Raw genomic sequence first — 20,807 nt, 5'->3', positions numbered from 1 at the left:
ATGTCACTGGCAGGGAAGGGGTTAACACTAGGGGGCGATCAAGGGGTTAAATGTGTGTTCCCTCAGCATGTTCTAACTGTGTGGGGATGAGAGTGACTAGGAGAGGAGCCATATCGTTTTTTCTACTTCGTAGGAAGAAACGATATGGCTCCTCTCCTCTGACAGTACAGAGATTTGTGTGTTTACACAATCCCTGCATGGTGCATTCGTGCGTGGCCAGTGGCGTTCATGCCCACCGGCAATGCACAGCCGCACCTCCGGAGGCCGAAAACGTGTAGGATGTACCCTACGGGATTTCGCCCAGGAGAGCCATTGTGCCGCAGTATATCTGCGTGACACGGTCGGCAAGTGGTTAAAGAAAATCTATGGTCGCGGCATTCATTTTTTGACATTAGTATTGTAACAGCAATACAAACAATACTTTTTTTGACAATCAAATTGAAGCTTCCTTGAAAAATATATTTTCATTATGTGAGTGCTGCATTTCTACTGGCAGAGGCGGCTCTCTAATTAGGCGAAATATGCGGTGGCCTCAGGCCTCGCAGTCATAGGGGCCTCGCACAGCTGGCTAGTTTACCTAATTAGAGAGCCGCCCTTCCAGCAGCAGAGATCTCCGCCATCACACAGACCCGTAGCCCCTCGCTCTGCTACAGGGAGAGATATGGGCTGCGAGTGAGACGTGTGATCGGAGCTCCGGATCACAGACATGGAGAGCCGCTCAGTGCAGAGCTCTGACAGATCTCCCCCCTCCCCCTGCTGCCCGCACAGCCAGACAGAAGAGGAGAGAGAGCTTCTGCTCCTCCTCCTCCCGCCCTCTCCTCCTGTGTCTGCCCCGCCCACTCTCCTCGGCAGTGTTCTCTGCTCTGCCTCTATCTATCTATCTTTCCTTCCATCTTTCTTTCTTTCTTTCTTTCTTTCTTTCTTTCTTTCTTTCTTTCTTTCTCTTTCTTTCTCTTTTCTTCCATCTTTCTTTCTCTTTCTTTCATTCCTTCCATCTTTCTTCCTTCCATCTTTCTTTCTTTTGTTCCTTCCATCTTTTTTTCTCTTTCTCTTTCTTTCTCTTTTTTTCTCCTTCCTTCCTTCCTTCCTTCCTTCCTTCCTTCCTTCCTTCCTTCCTTCCTTCCTTCCTTCCTTCCTTCCTTCCCTCTCCACCCATCCCCCTTTTATTTCTCTCTTTGTGACAGCCTACCAGAATAGGTAGGATCTGTGAGAGCAGCTTCCCTGTGCAGCTCTGCTTGAGGAAAATATATCTTTATTATGCCCACTCACCTACCCCCTGTACTGTCCACTCGCCTATACTGTACCCTCCTAATACAGTTCATTTTCATCCCTTGAATTTTTTTTTCCCATTATGGGAGTGAGTGGGGCCTCATGTCTAAGTTTTGCCTAAGGCCTCACAAAGTCTAGAGCCGCCTCTGTCTACTGGCATCTCTTTCCACAACTTCCTGTAGTCTCTAGATGCTTTGCAGCTTCTCTTCTGCTGATCAATTTTAATTGCTAAGTAGTATATGTTCCATGGTACCTTGCTGCCTGCAAGCTGTGATTCCTCTACTGACTTGACCTCCTAAAACTCCTCCTCTGAGTACCTCTGTAGTTCAGAAGACAGGCTCTTTAAAATGTGTGACACAGCAATGCCTACTCACAGGGCATAATGAATATATGTCACAGAATACAAGGAAGTAAATGTGTGGGGATTGAAATACAATTTGGAAATGAATATATGGTTCATATTTTGACCATAGATATGATTTCATTCTGGAAACTTGATTGCAGGTTGCAGATGGTTTTTGCAGAGATAATTCCTGTAATGAATTAACATTGGGGATTCATACTAAATAAGATTCCACTGTGATTTCTTTTATTCAGAAATACGTTTATTCAGCTATGGCCCTTCAGCAGGGGACAGCAAAGCAACAAAACGCCTCAGTGACTTTGTTTCTCCTTTAATTAATGTCCCTGTTGGTTTTCCATTTGACTCCGCATTTTATAACAACCTATACGTAAGTATGAAATCCATTGTAAGATGTATTTGTGAAAGCTGACAACTGTTTAATTACCTATCAAATGTATGTGTCTATTTAACTTAAGCCATATAAGATAATGTTAAGATGTGATCATTTTCTTTGTGTTTTCCAGTTCACAGATAATGGTGTTATTGTTTTTCAACGCAACATATATGACCGCACCTATGCACTGAGTTATCCTTACACAACCTTCGAAAGCAATGATCCATATACACCCCCAATTCTAGCTGCCTTCTGGGCTGATGTTGATCTCTCTGGTTTTGGGGATATCTTTTATCAGGTAATGTCATGTAGGCTATTGGACAGTTACAAAATGATTCAATACTCTTTGAAAGGTCGGTTCACCGAAAAGTGATATTTATTTATTGGTAGAGCATGGTTGATTGAGTAAACTCTAGGCTTTTTTATTCATCTTGGATTCTCCAACAGAGAGATCTTCCTGCCACTATTTCCAACTCTGAACCTTGAGTGTTCCCACCCGTCTTAGACCTTTCTAGTATCTATATTAGTATTTCCCCTATTATAAAATAAATTAAAACATCTAACAGACTGGGACCCCGCATAATGGCTATAGCAGGTATGCAGACCCAAGAACCCAAAACACAGAGAGCTATAGAAATAAAAAACCAAAGACATAGAAAAAACTGTCAGGTGATTTAACCCTCCAGCATCTAGCAATGAACCATCAAATTTAGACAAACAGGTTTTTATTGTTTTTTTAAAAGGATAATACAATGAAGAACAAAGATAGCATACCATATCTCCACCGAAGGGTAATCCAGTTGTATGCTGCAGGGAGAATATAAGGGTACGGGAAGAAAAAACTGTAGTAGCAGAAGGGAGACATCCCATGTAATTGAGTAAGTCATAGTAATCTTGAGAGATGGGAGAGAACAAATGTGTCCTGAATCACTATTTATTGAAATATCATATCCAGGGGACAAGATAAGAAGAAGAGATTAGAGATAAAGAGGCAAGAAAGGGGAAAGAGGGAGTGCAGAGCAGGGATGGGGCATAGGTCTGTAAGTAAAAGTTGGCAGTGGATCTCGCGCAGTGGTGGGTGTCAGGATGGAACCTCTAGTGACAGCAGAAGTGCTAAAAAAGACAGTGATATAATAGCAGATATGAAAGCAGTAAGAAAATGAATGGGATCACAACAATGGACTTCAGCGAAGGTCTTCCAAAAAGTTATGTATTTGGGGAGAGTCCTTAAAGATCATCCATACCAGCCAGACCCTTTTGAACTTCTCATAGGTGTTATGTTTTTCAGCCACCAATTCTTCCATATGCATAATGGTAAGAGCTGGTCTGAAGCCATTCAGGGAACAAAGGTGAAGATTTCCATTGTCTAGGGATCAATTCTTCAACCACAAAAAAGAAAAAAAAAGTTTAGGTGAACTGGAAGCCAATTCCTGGGTAAATAGATCGTAGAGAAGAAACAACAGAGCCCCAAAGCTTTAGGGTGGGGGGGGGCATGCCCACCAGATATGAAGAAGAGTGCCATGGGAGGCTTGACAAGGCCAACAAGAATCCAAGTGGGATGGGAAAATTGGGTGCACTCTGGAGGGGGTAGGGTACCATCTTGAGAGTTACGTTCTTGGGTGGCTCTGGCCATGGGCAGTTTATGGGTATGAAACATTGACTTTAGATGTCTCTTTATTTAAAAATAATTAAATGCTTAGTATTTGTTATAGCAATTTCAACTAATTAAACCGTGCTTAGGACAGCAGGCTTCACCAGACCTCACCTTGTTTACCAAGCGAAGGGAACATTTGTGAACAGCCTCTACATCTTTAGTAAATAACCCCATATATCTTATGATTTGCAAGAGAGAGACCAAAGAAAAGTATAATTAACAGATATTTGTCACTCATAATCTTGCTCTCCCTTTATGTCCCTCTCTCCAAAATTGCTCACAGGTCTTCTGTTTGAGGGTTTTGTCTAATTGACTTCACTTGAATAATATAACTGTTAACTTCCATGGCACTTAGAAGGCAGGTCTCATGCCATGTCAAATGGAATGTTGCATGCCTATTGTACTGCCACTAGGGTTCTTTAAACAATTTCATAAATTAATAATGAGTTTTGTCTGGCAAGGGAAGCAACCTTGCCTGGCTTATTCTATTTTACACAGACATTAAATGAACAAAGGCCTGGGCCTCCCTGACATTAACCTATATTACAAAGCAATGGCAATGGTGCTAATTTACAATTGGTACCATAATACAGGGTATTAAACTCTGGGTGTCCTTAGAAAAGACAACAGCAGGACAAAACTTAGCAGAAGTGCCATGGATACCAGCAAAGCAGCAGGGTCTGTCAAGCTGGACATCACCACTCATATCAACCACACTTATGGTTATGGGACAGATTGAACATTACTGGAGACACACATCACCTTTAGCCCCTTTTCAGGGAATATGGGATATAGGATTTTTCAGAACTTGGAGAAGAGAAGGGAATGTGGGCTGCATTTACTTGACCCCCTTATGCTGCATGCTTAGAGCAGTTACCCCAAAATTTGGTTGTTGGACCACTGGTGCTACTGACAACTCTCCGACTTTCTGAACAGGCTGATCCCTAAGTTGCAGGCAGCATTTGTGCCGTAAACTGGCAATTCCAACACCTCCTGACTCATATATAAATTTATGTTGTCTCGCTGTTCGCAGCAAATCCTGTATTTTATGGGAGAATGGGGACATAAGTAGGTCAGCAAATGACTCCTGCCCAACTACAAAAAATGATTCAGTTATCACATGTCTCCTCCATCAGTTCTAAAACTCAGGAGATGTGTTATAGATTTTTCTCACATTGGTATAGGACCCCAAGGATGCGGGCAAAAATATTTTCCAGGCTCCTCATGCTGGAGAGGATGCCCGCAAGAGGACTCTTTTTGGCATCTGATGGTCCGTCCCTAAGATACAGACGTTATGGAAAGCGATATCACCATGGATTAAAAAAACTACTCTCTCCTCTTCAAATTTGTATTGTTGGATTATTTTTTCTTTGTATCTTTGTTAGTTTCATTTTGGGACATATATTTGGGTGTCTTGGGCAGGTTCTCATATAGTTGTGTTGAGCTCACTGGGATTACGGTATTGACTCCCATTAGGGGGGATATTCTATTCCTCAATAATTGAACCAGTAATTCCATGTTCTTTTTGTTATTTTGATTGGTTTATCAATTAAGTGAGCACCCAAGACAGATATTTTTGCTATTTTATATGTAATGTATGCACTTTTCAACCTCTTAATTGGTTTGATCTGTTCACGATTCAGTGACGCTAATGTTGACACGATGTCCTTCTCTGTATTTATGTCTGGTTATTTCAAATAAAAACTTATTGAAAGCAAAAAAAAAACTACCCTCAGACATATACAATTTACACCTTTGCATGATATATTTCATGATGTCCCCTCACCTTTAAGAGCGTACAAAAGCAGTGTTATGCCGTAACCCCCTGAAAAGCCTGATACCCCAGTTCTATAGACAGGACCACTGTTCTATGATCCAGGAATGGAAAAAGAAGTAGACAAATAAAAAAATCAGAGAGATGGGTCATTAGATCATTAGAGAAAAACAGAACATTTTTGAGACATCTGTTTAGGCTGGATGTATTATTTCTTTGAAATTGATAAGTCTAAGGGAGAAGCTTTGACCTCCTAACTGTCCTGCTACAGAACCCCGTGAATCTGCAACACAATTTAACATTAGTAGGCAGGATTCATCAGGTAGCATCTGTTTAACACATGAATGAAAACTTTTAAGACATTAATTGAAGAGACTGTATATGTCCGTGCCACCAATTTAATTCCCTTTCTGTTATCTTCCTCCTCCTACTGCTGCATTTATTTTTTGTTAATGTGCCAACAAATTATTCTGATGCATTAAAGGCACCGTGAGGTTGATTTACTAAAACTGGAGAGTGCAAAATCTGGTGCAGCTCTGCGTGGAAACCAATTAGCTTCCTTTTTTTTTTTTTGTCAAAGCTTAACTGACCAAGCTGAAGTTAGAAGCTGATTGGTTTCTGTGCACATCTGCAACAGATTTTGCACTCTCCAGTTTTAGTAAATAAACCCCTGTCTAATGCTTTGCTGTCGTAACAAAGTGATAGCCCTTGATATACCTACATTCTCACTCTGTCTACTACCGATGGCATCACAATGCATATGATGTACTGTATGTTATTTCTGCTCATATTATTTATGACATCACATGAAATAAAAACAGAGTATAAAAAAAAGGATGTTGTATGATTAAAATATTAATATATATATATATATATATATATATATATATATATATATATATATATACATGTACTTTTCTAATTATTACTCTCTTATCACAGGTTTATGACTTCCAGTCCTCCAATGTGAACACAACATTTAAAGAATCAATGGAAAGCACGGTTGCTGCATATTTTAACTTAACTCAGTTTAAAGCTTTATGGGCTCTCAAAATAACATGGGACAATGTTCCTCCATTCAAATCTAGGATTTATAACTCAAACGCTTATTGGAACACCCAAGTCAACAATGTGAGTGTTGCACTGTGCCAGTGATTATCCATACTGTTAGGATTGAATCCCCTGTGTATAGAAGGTTCTCAGTGTGTGTAGATGGATCTCAGCTCTTGTACCTTTGATATTATTATTTTGAAAGCAAAGTGGCCCTTTTAAAAGCTTGTTTGAAAGGCGTATTAGGTGTTATTGTCAGTGCACATCTAAATATGAATCTAGTAGCCCCATATAATACAAAATCCAAAGTGCGGTTAGCACTTAAAAGCAGCAAACAGATCTTTGATTGCTTGTTATGGTTTTTAACCACTTCAGCCCCAAGCCTATTTTTGATATTTTTTGCTTACAAGTTAAAATCAGTAATTTTCGCTAGAAAATTACTTAGAACCCCCAAACATTATATATCTATATATATATAGATATATATATCTATATATATAGATATATATAGATATATATATATCTATATATATATATTTTTTTAGCAAAGACCCTAGAGAATAACATGGCAGTCGTTACAATTGTACAATTGGGTTGTGAACAAGCAAGCTATCGCTTATGAAACATCTACCATTGCCTGTATCTGTCTGACCCTTTTTAGCAATAAAGATGACATCGAGATAATTTGGAGTTCCAGTGTGCGACCAATTCCTTGTCTTGTTAGTCGTTACAATATGTTATGTCACACAGTATTTGCGCATCGGTCTTTTAAACACATTTTTTTTTGGAAAATATACACTTTTTTTAATTAAAAAATAATAAAACAGTAAAGTTAACCCAAGTTTTTTTTGCATATTGTGAACTTTTTTTGCATATTGTAAATAGATACCTAACATGTTACACTTTACAATTGCACACACTCGTGGAATGGTGACAAATTACGGTAGACGACATTTACAATTTTTTAACGGTTACCTGTTCAGAGCTACAGAGGAGGTAGAATTTGCTAGAATTGTTGCTCTCGCTAAGGATGGTGGCAATACCTCACATGTGTTATTTGAACACCGTTTACATTTGTGGACGTGACTTGCGTATGTGTTTTCTTTGGTGCGCGAGATCGCGGGGGCGAGGGTGCTTTAAAATTTCTTCCTTTTTTTTCTTATTTATTTTATAATTTTTATTCATTTAACACTGTCCCTTTAAAAAAAAAAATAAAAACATCTGATCACTTTTATTGCTGTTACAAGGGATGTAAACATCCCTTGTGACAGTAATAGGTAGTGACAGGTACTCTTTATGGAGGGATTGGGAGTCTAAAAGACCCCAAATACCTCCTTTGCACTTCAAAGTATTCAAAACGCTGTGACGTTGCTTCCGTGTTTTTACATCGGAGACCTGATTGAATCGGCTGCCTTCGGGACTCCACACAGCCGGTGGACATGCCGGATGGGAGACCCAGGCACATCGACAGAAGGCGGCGGGAAAAGGGGGAAATCCCCTCATGCTCCTTATTTTAACTGCCGAGCTAGCCATTAGCCGCATTGGTTGTTATCGTGAGATAGCCGACCACTAGCTCTAAAACACGGTACCGAGTACCGGGGTGATGCCTGCAGCCGCTGGGATCACCCCAGTATAACCACTTTAACAAATGACATACAGGTACGTGATTTTGCGTGAAGTGGTTAAACTAGCACAATACAAAAAACACTTAAAAAAGGAACAACTTACGTCCACTTTAAATCAATAACACATTACGTCCACTTTAACATTTTGTAAAAAGCAGTACATTTTTATTAAAATGCAACACGCAGAAAGCAAAGAAATATAAAGTGCCAATTCACACTATTGCAGGGACCAGTGTTTTACCGCCTAATGGTGAGCTGTTTTACAGCTCACCATTAGGACACAAGTAAAGCAATTGTATCCTACTCAGCGCAAAAGCCTGGAGCTGTGTGATATAGTAATAGCAATAGGAGCTGCATTATACCATTAACAAATATACATAATGAAATCCAGCACTACAGTAATGGATATACAATAAGCACATCTAGAACATTTAATATTTTTCTCTTTGGTTTTCTTTTTAGACAAACACTTTCCAAGTTATCTTGGTTACTGATGGAATATATTCGTTTGCACTAATCCTGTTTGATGATGGAGGAATGAAGTGGATCTTCAACGCTCTCCCCACATTCCATCTGCCAAAAATGGGCTATCACAGGTAAAGACTTTCAGTAGAGTACCTTGCTCTTCCTCTTCTTTCAGCCTGTTTTACCTTCCACAGTAGTATTGGTAACTGCATGTAAATATAACAAACACATTTAAAATCATTCTCTCTTTCTAGTGGTATCCCTAGTGCACGTAATGTCAACAACTTCCCAGCTTTCAATGATCCACAGACAGACACATCTGTAAGCATCAAGCAAAGATACCGTCCAGATCAGTACATCGGCTACAACACAGGTGAGAAGAGGAAACATCGCTCAGGTAAAATGTTGTAAGTTTAACAGATACCATATTTATTTCTATCATTTTACCTTACTTTTCAAGGTAAAAAAGGAAGATGGGCATATCGTCTAGACAGCAACAGTCAGAGCACCATCAATTCAAGGCTACAATGTCTGCAGTGGTATTATAAAGAGGAAATTCCATATTGGCTCTCCAGCACATCTCCATGTCCATGTACTTACAATCAGGCAACTTTGGACTCCTCTTTCACTAATGAATTTAACATTTTGAACTATGGCTTTGACATCAAGAAGGCATCTGGTAATGTTTAATACTTGAATTTTCATTTGGAACACTGCATAAATCAATGGATAATAATGCAAATTGTTGCATGTGTGTCGTATATTAAAATTACATTAAGGTTATGACTACTATGTGTAGAAAATAAAACTGCATACTATTTGTCCTATTTTTCATCAGTTACCCAGCATGAGATTCGTTATTTATTGCTGAAACTTTAAAATCAAGCTTTATACAGATATTCACGCAGAAAATGAAAATTGCAAGGCACAGAATATTGCAATACCCCATAGCAATATGTGTATCTTAACATCAGATAAGTTCCTTGCATGTAGAAGTTGGATGCAGTTATACTTGCTTGATGGGGAAAACTCCCATTTATCAAGTCCCAACCTACCTTAAAGGTATAGGATGAGTCACAATACAGGGGACTGTAAAGAAATTTTAGGTGTTAGGAACATCTTTTTGTGGTTAATAGTCTGTGAATCACTGGAGTCCCTCTGCACCGAGTATACAGTTGTGCCATAAATATTTATTCATTATCATACTTATTCATTGTTGTCTATATAACTTTTTGAAAGGATTATAGTAATTGAATTATTATACACTGAATCTATTTAATGGCATATTCATACACCTTATAATGGACAACTTATAGCATATTCATGCATTTGCTAAAGCGCATTAATATAACCAGTGTAACTTTATTCTATTAATTTGTCTGTTTCAGAACAATACTTGACAGTACAAAATATGTTCCCCTCCAGAAATGGGGCTGGGAGTAGATGTTACTATAGTAGCTGGAGTGGAGCCCTTGTTTACGGTGAGAAGGAGCAATACCTCCCAACTCCATGGACCTCCTTTAATACCTTCCAATATTACTCTAACCAAACAGCTTATAATAACTACTTCTGGAATACAGTTCTTCCTCCTCAAAGACAACTATATAAAGGTATTGAATGATATAATCATGAAAATTAAACAATATTCCATAACTGATTAACAAATTAATTGTTCAAATAAACACTCTATCTTTATTTTTCAGTTGAGGAGATTGACCCCTACAACACTTGTTGCAGATATTCAGAATCCACTTACCTTTGTAACCTTTACAGACAGAAAAGACCTCTGGATTATTGTGACAACTATATCCCTCCACGCCTAGGTATGTAGAAGATCTGATTTCTTAACCACTTCAGCCCCAGAAGAATTTTCCCCCTTCCTGACTAGAGCACTTTTTGCGATTCGACACTGCGCTGCATTAACTGACAATTGCGCGGTCCTGCAACGTTGTACCCAAATAAAATTGACATCATTTTTTCCCCCACAAATAGAGCTTTCTTTTGGTAGTATTTGATCGCCTATGCGGTTTTTATTTTTAAAAATTTTTTTTAATTTTTTTTCCTCAGTTTAGGCCGATACGTATTCTTCTACATATTTTGGGTAAAAAAAATCAACGTAAGCGTATATTGATTACTTTGCGCAAAAGTTATAGCGTCTACAAAATAGATTTATAGCATTTTTATTATTATTTTTTACTAGTAATGGTTGCGATCTGCGATTTTTATCGTGACTGCGACATTATGGACACATCGGACAATTCTGACACATTTTTGGGACCATTGGCATTAATACAGTGATCAATGCTATAAAATTGCATTGATTACTGTAAAAATGTCACTGACAGTGAAGGGGTTAACACTAAGGGGCGCTCGAGGGGTTAACTGTGTTCCCTGGGAGGTGATTCTAACTGAAGGGGGAGGGGACTGACTGGAGGAAGTGATGTATTGTGTTTCCTAGCTAAAAGGAACACACGATCATTCACTCCTGTCAGAACAGAACGGGAAGTGTGTGTTTACACACACTCATCCCTGTTCTGTCTCTCCTGTTCACGATCGCTCGTGGCCATCGGTCATCACAACCATTGGCCACGAGCACCGGCACCCCCACTGTGTAGTGGGCGGTGCGTGTGCCCGCTATCCCGACCCCGCAAGCCAACATATAGCTATGACGGCTCGCGCAGGGGAGTCAACCTGCCGCAGTATAACTGCGGTGGTTGGTCAGGAAGCGGTTAAAGCCCTAGTGCCCAGATTGTAAACAAAAAGAAATAAAGGCAAATCCTTTTACTATAGATCAGATGCTAACTCTCCCCAAATTGAGTGGGTACTTTCTTTTGTAAAAAGAAAAGTGATAAAAGAATAGACTTTTACCATCTGATTTTTGAAAATATAAACAATCTTTCATTTTTTTTATAAATGTTGGGATTCTAAAAACATATTTTTACCACCAAAGTACCTCCACAACATCTATGGGGTTGATTTACTAAAACTGGAGATTGCAAAATCAGGTACAGCTGTGCATAGAAACCAGCTTCCAGATTTTTTTTGTCAAAGATTTTATGAAGAAACTGAAGTTAGATGCTGATTGGAAACCATGCACAGCTGCACCAGATTTTGCACTCTCCAGTTTTAGTAAATCAACCCCTATGTGCCCATGAAACAACACCAAAGACACAATTATTTTTCTGGAAATTCACCATTATTCATTCACCATTTACCACCTTCAGGCAATCTGTTATATTGAGATGGTCTCCACCCATAACAGGATTAGATTATCTTTCTTATTGCAGGGGAAAAAAACATGAAATTATCCCAACACATAAATCATTATAAGTAAATCATTCACCATATAGCTTGTTTTAACTCCACCCATAATGGGATGGATCTATCCTTCCTACTGTAAAAATACAATACAATAAAAAATAATCACATTGTTGTGGCAGGGATGACAGGTGTATGAAAATAGCAATGGTTACTGGTAATTACCAATTGGCCACCACTATTCGCATACACCTGTAATCCCAACTATGAGAATCCGCTATTTCATGCCTCTGGAATCTGGTGTACATGCGTAATCACCCTTGTTAAGGACCTAATGCATCTTTGGTGTGGGTTACAACCCTACCAAATCATTTGTATCCAAACAAAGGGATCATTGTCACTCTTCCACAGATTTGTATGTCTACTTAGTAACTTACAGAATTGTATACATACAATATACCATATACTAAAAGACTAAATAAACAATTAAAATAATCAGCATAGACATTAGAGTAGAATTACTTCAGTTAAGTCTGTACAAAAAAAGAGAAATAGCCTGCTTCAGCATGATAGCCAGGCAACAAACATTATAGTGGTAGGTCAGCAGTGTCAGGCTTGATGGTTCTTCCTGCAAATAAATAAACTGAAATAATACAAATAATTGTTCATGGCTTGAACTGACATTCCCATAAGGATTGTATAAAATAGCAGTAGCAAGTGCATATTAAAGTTAAACTTTATTCAGAAAATTACATTCTGCTGGATCACTTCAGGCAGGCCCCTTTTGCAGGTATGCAAAGCCGCATTCAGTGTGAATGGGGTCTTATTGTCTAAGCCTAATTGAACAAGCTGAAGTTAGAAGCCTATTAGTTACTATGCAAAGTTGAACCAGATTCTATGTGTGCCCATTTTAGTAAATCCCCTCGTTGTCTCACCCTGCTTTGCACATGCTCAGTTGCACTCTATTTATAGCAATCTGCTAAAAATCAGAGCCACTAGAGGCCAATCTGCTGACAGCTTAAATATTTACAGCTGCTCAGAGGCTCTGGGCTTCAGAAAAATGGCAGCCTCCAACAAGAAGAAGCAGGAACAATGCTGGATGCAATTTACAGCACACTAATTTTGGTAGCATAATTATTATTGTGGAATGTGTGCTCCTTGCTAAAGAACATTATTTTTTATCAAGTTATGAGTAAAATTTTGCATTAAAGCTTTTAAGTTTTCTTTTCTTCCGAAGAAGATATACACAGTTTTAAAGAAAGTTATAAATCATTTTTTTTTCTATTTTTACTGAAAGGATTTTTCTATGGAGACCCTCATATTAACACTCTGGATGGTTTGAGATATACATTTAATGGTCTGGGTGAATTTACTTTGACCAACGCAAAGGATGAAAATGACACAGTTGTCTTCAGACTTCAAGGACGCACGGCCCGAGCTGGCAATGGAACCAGCTATGCAACCAACTTTGTGGCATTGGCAGCTTCCACATCCTATGGTGACCAGGTAATGAACACAGGAAGAAAATATACAAAGGCTTTGTTTAATAACCCCTGTAAACTGATTATTAAACTTTGCATTTCAGATTCAATGGAGCTTAAAGAATGCTAACGAAACCACAGTGAGCTACAATGGGACCTTCATTGAACTCTCAGGTGGGTAAAATGAGTTTTAAACTTTCCTCTTTTATGGGTGATTGTTCAGTTCACACTGTTGTTGTAGTCTTGCAAAAGGAAGTAAATGAACATGCATCAAACATCATCTGAACATAGCAGCCTATGCTTATGGGGTGAAAAAGATGCTATGGTGATCTATTTACATAGATATGGCAAAGCTGGGATTGTAACAATAAAGTAGTATTAAACTCAAACATTTATTGTATTGTAGATTATCTTTTTATAGATGCAATGGCTGTATTAGTCTCCTTTTTATGCTTTTGCCATTTATTTTCACCTGTTTATCCAGCAAGTACGTCTACTATTTTTCAATGTCCTTTATCAGATCAAGCAGTCTAGCAAAAGTGGCAGAGGGTAGGAGAAACACTTAACATGACAAACATGACAGAGGTGCCTTCAATGATCAGCTTTTATTTATTTTTGTAAAGCCTTTATCCCTAAAGAAAAGGAAAACTGTTGCTGTAACTGATTCTAAAGCTCTAGCTGGAGTTCAGCTTTGGTTTTAGTAAAGTCCATCTAAATCTGCTAGTGCAACTAACACTACCCACTCCCACAACTGACAATTCAACTACTGCATTTATGGTTTGGTAAGCTGCAATATACAACACGTTTTTGTTTTTGGGATTAATGCCACTACACATAGTAATTTAGCTTTTAAGCCTCTTATTTTCACAATGGCACCACTCTTGTACACAGCCATATGTTTGCCCTTAGTAAAACTTTTTTCTTTGTAATTATTATATATTTATAATTCTGGAAATTAAGTCAAGATGAACAGTTTAATCAACAATTTATTATGGCATATTGCAAGGTGTTCTCAATTGTGTGGAGGTGAGAAGGGTACATCGTAATGCAATGTGGATGTCATGAGGCTGATTTACTGAAGGATTTTAAAATCTTCACAAATAATCAAAATTATTTGAATATTCACATCAATTGTCCAATCATGTGAAAAGCAAATTCCTGTTTACCTATCTCATTTACACATGATTGGGTATTCAGAGTGAACAGGAATTTGTATTTCACATTGTTGTATAATTCAAATAAATATTCACACAATTTACTGAGCTAAAATGAGCAACTGCTTTAGTAAATCAGCCTCTACCTCTCTTTTACTGGTTTTGAAAAAATGCCACCCAATACAAACCATTTACATTTGAAGATTTTTATAATTTGTCACTATGTAAATGCAATATTTTTAGGGTTCACTGATCCATTATGGGGTTGTTATTTTATTTTTAGACAATCTTACTTATGTCGACAATGTGGGATTTGGAAGGACAAAAACTGGGGAAGCGAAAGTTCTGTTTGACAATGGCATCTCTGTTTCTTGTTCTGCTAACCTGGGCATCTTGAGTTTTGTGGTGACATTGCAATCAACATATCAAAACAGGACTGAAGGTCTCCTCGGTAAGTGACTTGTGTTAATATGAAGCATCTAATATATATGTCCACACCAGCTCAGTTTAGAATAGTGGGTCAAGAGTACAATATGTAAATATTTAATATGTGTTAGTTAAAGTGTACAGTCAGGTCCATAAATATTGGGACATCAACATAATTCTAATCTTTTTGCTCTATACACCACCACAATGGATTTGAAATGAAATGAACAAGATGTGCTTTAACTGCAAACTTTCAGCTTTAATTTGAGGGTATTTACATCCAAATCAGGTTATCGGTGCAGAAATTACAACAGTTTGTATATGTGCCTCCCACTTTTTAAGGGACCAAAAGTAATGGGACAGATTAACAATCATCCATCAAACTTTCACTTTTTAATACTTGGTTGCAAATCCTTTGCAGTCAATTACAGCCTAAAATCTGGAACGCATAGACATCACCAGACGCTGGGTTTCATCCCTGGTGATGCTCTGCCAGGCCTCTACTGCAACTATCTTCAATTCCTGCTTGTTCTTGGAGCATTTTCCCTTCAGTTTTGTCTTCAGCAACTGAAATGCATGTTCAATCGGATTCATGTCAGGTGATTGACTAGGCCAATGCATAACATTCCACTTCTTTCCCTTAAAAAAACTCTTTGGTTGCTTTCACAGTATGCTTCGGGTCATTGTCCATCTGCACTGTGAAGCGCCGTCCAATGAGTTCTGAAGCATTTTGCTGAATATGAGCAGATAATATTGCCTGAAACACTTCAGAATTCATCCTGCTGCTTTTGTCAGCAGTCACATCATCAATAAATACAAGAGAACCAGTTCCATTGGCAGCCATACACGCCTACGCCATGATACTACCACCACCATGCTTCACTGATGAGGTGGTATGCTTTGGATCATGAGCAGTTGCTTTCCTTCTCCATACTCTTCTCTTCCTATCACTGTGGTACAAGTTGATCTTGGTCTTATCTGTCCATAGGATGGTGTTCCAGAACTGTGAAGGCTTTTTTAGATGTTGTTTGGCAAACTCTAATCTGGCCTTCCTGTTTTTGAGGCTCACCAATGGTTTACATCTTGTGGTGAACCCTCTGTATTCACTCTGGTGAAGTCTTCTCTTGATTGTTGACTTTAACACACATACACTTACCTCCTGGAGAGTGTTCTTGATTTGGCCAACTGTTGTGAAGGGTGTTTTCTTCACCAGGGAAAGAATTCTTCGGTCATCCACCACAGTTGTTTTCCGTGGTCTTCCGGGTTTTTTGGTGTTGCTGAGCTCACCGGTGCGTTCTTTCTTTTTAAGGATGTTCCAAAGAGTTGATTTGGCCACACCTAATGTTTTTGCTATCTCTCTGATGGGTTTGTTTTGTTTTTTTAGCCTAATGATGGCTTGCTTCACTGATAGTGACAGCTCTTTGGATCTCATATTGAGAGTTGACAGCAACAGATTCCATATGCAAATAGCACACTTGAAATGAACTCTGGACCTTTTATCTGCTCCTTGTAAATGGGATAATGAGGGAATAATACACACCTGGCCATGGAACAGCTGAGCAGCCAATTTTCCCATTACTTTTGGTCCCTTAAAAAGTGGGAGGCATATATACAAACTGTTGTAATTCCTACACCGTTCACCTGATTTGGATGTAAATACCCTCAAATTAAAGCTGAAAGTCGGCAGTTAAAGCACATCTTGTTTGTTTCATTTCAAATCCATTGTGGTGGTGTATAGAGCCAAAAAGATTAGAATTGTGTCGATGTCCCAATATTTATGGACCTGACTGTATGTAACACTAATAGTGATGGGCCAAACACCCCCCAGTTCGGTTCACCCCAGAACTCCCGAACATGTAAAAAGTTCAGACTCAAGCCGTGAACTATATGGGATCCAAACTTGAAATATCAAAAGTTCAAATTTTAAAGGCTTATATTCAAGTTATTGGCTATGAAAAGGGTATGGGTGCCTGGGTACTGCCCTGGGGGATATGCATCAATGTAAGTTTTATTTATTTTTTTAAGTTTGTTTTTACAGGAACAAATGCTTAAAGTAAAACAACAAAAATTAATAATTCCTTTTAAATATAGTACCTAGGGGGTCCCCTTAGTCTGCCTGTAACATGGTGCATCTGTACCGTGTATGGAACCTGCTTCAGCAAAACTGCCATTTATTAACTAACAAAAATGACATTCAAATTCCCGACAATACAATACAAAATTTAAAAAAAATTGTAAAAAAACAAAGGCATAGGGGGTCCCCCCCAATCCATACCAGGCTATTTGAGTCTGGTATAGGTTTTAAGGGAAACTCCATGCCAAAATTTTTCTAAGAAATGGCATGGGGTACCCCCAAAATCCATACCAGATCCTTATGCAAGCATGCGATGAGCAAACGCCCCCTTCCTGAACCATACCAGGCCACATGACCTGAACAGGGGGGGTGCTTTGGAGACAAGGGCCACTTCCCGACAACCCTGTGATTTGGTTGAGTGGATCTGCGGGAAGGGGGCTTATTGGAATCCGAAAGCCCCCTTTAACAAGGTGGCCCCCAGATCCCACTCCCTCCATGTGAATGATTGTGGGGTATATAGTACCCCTACACATACACAAAAAAAGTGTCAAAAAATAAATAAAAACACACACAGTTTTTGACAATTAAAAAACAATGTCCCCCGATGTAGATCATCACTCACGATGCCCACCACCACCATCGGACCTGAAAAAAGGGGGGGAAGCTCCACCTGCGACGAAAGCTAACCGCTGACTGCCTGCTCCGCTGCTTGACAGTTCTTAAATAGGTAAGGGACGGAGTCACCTGGTGACATCACCTGGTGGCACCGTCCCCATGTGACATCACCAATTGGCGAATGCTGGTTCGGTGACGTCACATTGGAGTTACCAGGTGACATCGCCAGGTGGCCCTACCTCTTATCTATTTAAGAACTGTCAAACGGTGGAGCAGGCAGCCAGTGGTTAGTCTTCGTCTCAGGCAGAACTGAGACGAAGGTGGCGTCGGGCATCATAATTGACGAAGGAGCTATATCGGGGGACATTGTTTTTTTTCAATTTTTAATAAAGGAGTTGTCAAAAACCGTTTTTTTTTTTCTCTTAGACACTTTTTTTGGTAAATGAGTAGGGGTAAAGGGGTAGGGGTCTTTCACATAGAGGGGGTGGGATGTGGGGGCCCCCTTGTCAAAGGGGCCTTCTAGATTTCAAGAAGCCCCCTACCTGCAGACCCACACAACCACAGCCCAGGGTTTGCGGAGAAGGCCCATGTCCCCATCAACATGGGGACAAGGTGATTTGGGAGCAAGGAGGCAGAGCCCCCCTGCCCCAAAGCACCCCCCCATGTTGTGGGCATGTGTCCTGGTATGGTTTGGGGGGGGCATGGGGTTCATTTTGCCATGGGGTTCTCCTTAAAATCTATACCAGACCCAAATGGCCTGGTATGGATTGGGGGGACCCCAAACACCTTTCTTTTTTCATTATTCTATTTTCAGCAATGTTGACAGCTGATGGCTCATCCATTGTTATAGATGCAGAGACCGGCTTCCCAGCCTGCTCCTTAAACCACCAGCTATTCAATGTGCCCTGATCAGGCAAAGCTTTACCCAATCAGGGCTTAGAATGAACTGTGCAGCCGCTCGCCCAACACTTGCCCAAAACTAAACACTAACAATGAAATTCTTTTACTTGGTCTATACCATTGAAAATGTTTTCCTATAGCTTTTCAATGAGCACAAAAATTGCATGTGATTTTGTCAGAAATCCTGTGATCTAATAAATGTCCATGCTCACTGCCTATACACAAGGTGGGGTTCTGGAGAAGACTGTTTTTCCTGTAATCCATCATAATTTAAGTAGGCAGGGCTGACACCATGTGTTTAGTCATTTAGAACCGTGCTGTCATGTCAAAGAGAAAAGTTGGAATATAATATGGTATATTGCAGGCACATCTACAGTCATTTTCCTGTACTTGCAGCGTGGAAATTTGTACATATTCCACAAATCATATATTTTTTAAAATTTTACTTTGACCCTGTTTTGTGAAAAATACACTGGTTTTCCTTTTGCATCTACTTCTAGAATGGTTAAATGACTGGCTGTCTTTTATATCAGTGCCTTCTGAGTCACACATTAGAAACAAGCATGCGTTCAGTAAAGTCAGAACTCTCTATAACTGTTCAGGGTCAGTGACTAAGAAAATTTTAAAGTCAGACAGCTAGCAGTAATCACAGCCTATGCTTTTTTCTTAACACTATTTTTGTTTTCTTTAACTGGGACAAAAAGGGGAACAGTAGTCCCCAGACAGACATTACAGTTCAATTCACTAATACCTATATTGTCATTTAGGGCTTTTTGATAAGTAACTACACAATGGGGTTGATTTACTAAAACTGGAGGGTGTGAAATTTGGTGCAGCTCTACATGGTAGTCAATCAGCTTCTAACTTCAGCTTGTGCAAGTAAGCTTTGACAATAAAACCTGGAAGCTGATTGGTTTTCTATATAGAGCTGCACCAGATTTTTTACTCTCCAGTTTTAGTAAATCAAATGTTACTGCTTTCATTGATAGGGAGGTAACTATTCAATCTTCCTACACACTGGCAAAATCTACTTATTGCTGTATAACTTGAAACAAAGTCACACCAGGGGGAACAGACTTTATTGTTGTTGCCTTGTTGTTTCATGATTTGTCAAATGTATATTTACCTCTTCTATTTTATTTCAGGGGTATTAAATGGAAATCCAAATGATGACTTCCTGACTGCTTATGGCTCCACATTGCCATATAATGACAACACAAAGCCAAACGACTCACAGATCTTCGACTTTGGCATGACATGTAAGAGAATATTTAATTGTCATAACTGTTTGCTCTACGCAGCAGGTAGACCTGAAGTGACAGAATGCCAGTACTGCAATTTCTTCATGACATTCAAGTATTTTTTTTTTTCTTTTTTCTGTGTATTGTAGTCCTAAGAGAAAATACATAATGAAGGTGGATGGGGGAATCCTCCCAATTGAGCTATTGCATTTTGACGGGGGGGGGGGGGGGGGGGGGACAACACTTCCCTGCCATTAGAATACACTGATCAGCACTGCAGACTACAGCCTGTAGCATTGCTCGAGTGCCAGTGGCTAAACATCTGAAAGGGCAGTTCTATATAAGTCAACAAATTCTGTTCAGCCACAGTGCCCATGCATAGATCGCAAATGGTCCAGTCTCTGCTGGATTGTCAGAATTTTGGCCAGCTGAAAGGAGTCACTGGCCCTGGCTATTATTGCCTAAGTAATATAGACATAATTGGTCATTGACATCATCCACTATATTTGCCTCTTTGTTTGTAATTCAGCTGCAAGCCTTAGAGGGCATCCTTGATCATGAGGATCTGCATCACTGAATTATGATGGATTTACCTCAGGGGGCATTTTTTTTTTTTTTTTACAAAGGAGGCGTCAAAATGTGTGGTGGGTTTATTTGCTTTTAATATTTTTTTGTAAAAGAGTAGGGATATTATTAACTCTTACTCATTCACATGGGGGAGGCGGTATCTGGATTCAGTATCTGGGATTTCTGGATTCCAATAATCAACCACTGGGTCAGGATTGTGGGGAAGAGGCCCTTTCCCAGAGGGGAGCCTCCTGGCAGGGTACCCACCCCATATTGAGGGCATGTGTCCTGGTATAGGTCAGCTACTGGTGAGACCCCTTGTAATTTTTTTTTTTTGATGGGGCACCCCCTTAAAATCCAAAATAGGAAATCAAGGATAGGATGGGTTTGACTAGTCCCACAATTTTTGTTAACTTTTTAACAGCAATAGTGATAGTTAAGAAAGTAAAACATGCCAGTAATTAAAATTTTTCCTATGAGCATATTTTTTTATTCTTTTTTTGTTAAAAAACAAAAT

At 39.2% G+C, this 20,807-nt stretch overlaps 1 protein-coding gene across 1 annotated transcript in view; it reads left to right on the top strand.

Moving 5' to 3' along the window:
• The window catches only part of LOC141141227 (uncharacterized), a 146,587-nt gene that overhangs the window by 100,146 nt on the left and 25,634 nt on the right, over positions 1 to 20,807 (top strand). The window contains exons 49-60 of the mRNA XM_073628912.1: positions 1,867 to 2,000; positions 2,137 to 2,304; positions 6,377 to 6,565; positions 8,572 to 8,705; positions 8,829 to 8,947; positions 9,035 to 9,253; positions 9,963 to 10,184; positions 10,278 to 10,397; positions 13,130 to 13,338; positions 13,418 to 13,487; positions 14,751 to 14,918; positions 19,628 to 19,741. Coding sequence (XP_073485013.1) covers positions 1,867 to 2,000; positions 2,137 to 2,304; positions 6,377 to 6,565; positions 8,572 to 8,705; positions 8,829 to 8,947; positions 9,035 to 9,253; positions 9,963 to 10,184; positions 10,278 to 10,397; positions 13,130 to 13,338; positions 13,418 to 13,487; positions 14,751 to 14,918; positions 19,628 to 19,741 — 1,866 coding nt within the window. The remainder of the gene's footprint in view (positions 1 to 1,866; positions 2,001 to 2,136; positions 2,305 to 6,376; positions 6,566 to 8,571; positions 8,706 to 8,828; positions 8,948 to 9,034; positions 9,254 to 9,962; positions 10,185 to 10,277; positions 10,398 to 13,129; positions 13,339 to 13,417; positions 13,488 to 14,750; positions 14,919 to 19,627; positions 19,742 to 20,807) is intronic.

This window comes from Aquarana catesbeiana, linkage group LG04 (assembly GCF_042186555.1).
Source record: "Aquarana catesbeiana isolate 2022-GZ linkage group LG04, ASM4218655v1, whole genome shotgun sequence".
NCBI classification, from domain to species: domain Eukaryota; kingdom Metazoa; phylum Chordata; class Amphibia; order Anura; family Ranidae; genus Aquarana; species Aquarana catesbeiana.
Note: the sequence above shows the minus strand (reverse complement) of the source record. Positions and strands in the feature narration are given on the sequence as shown.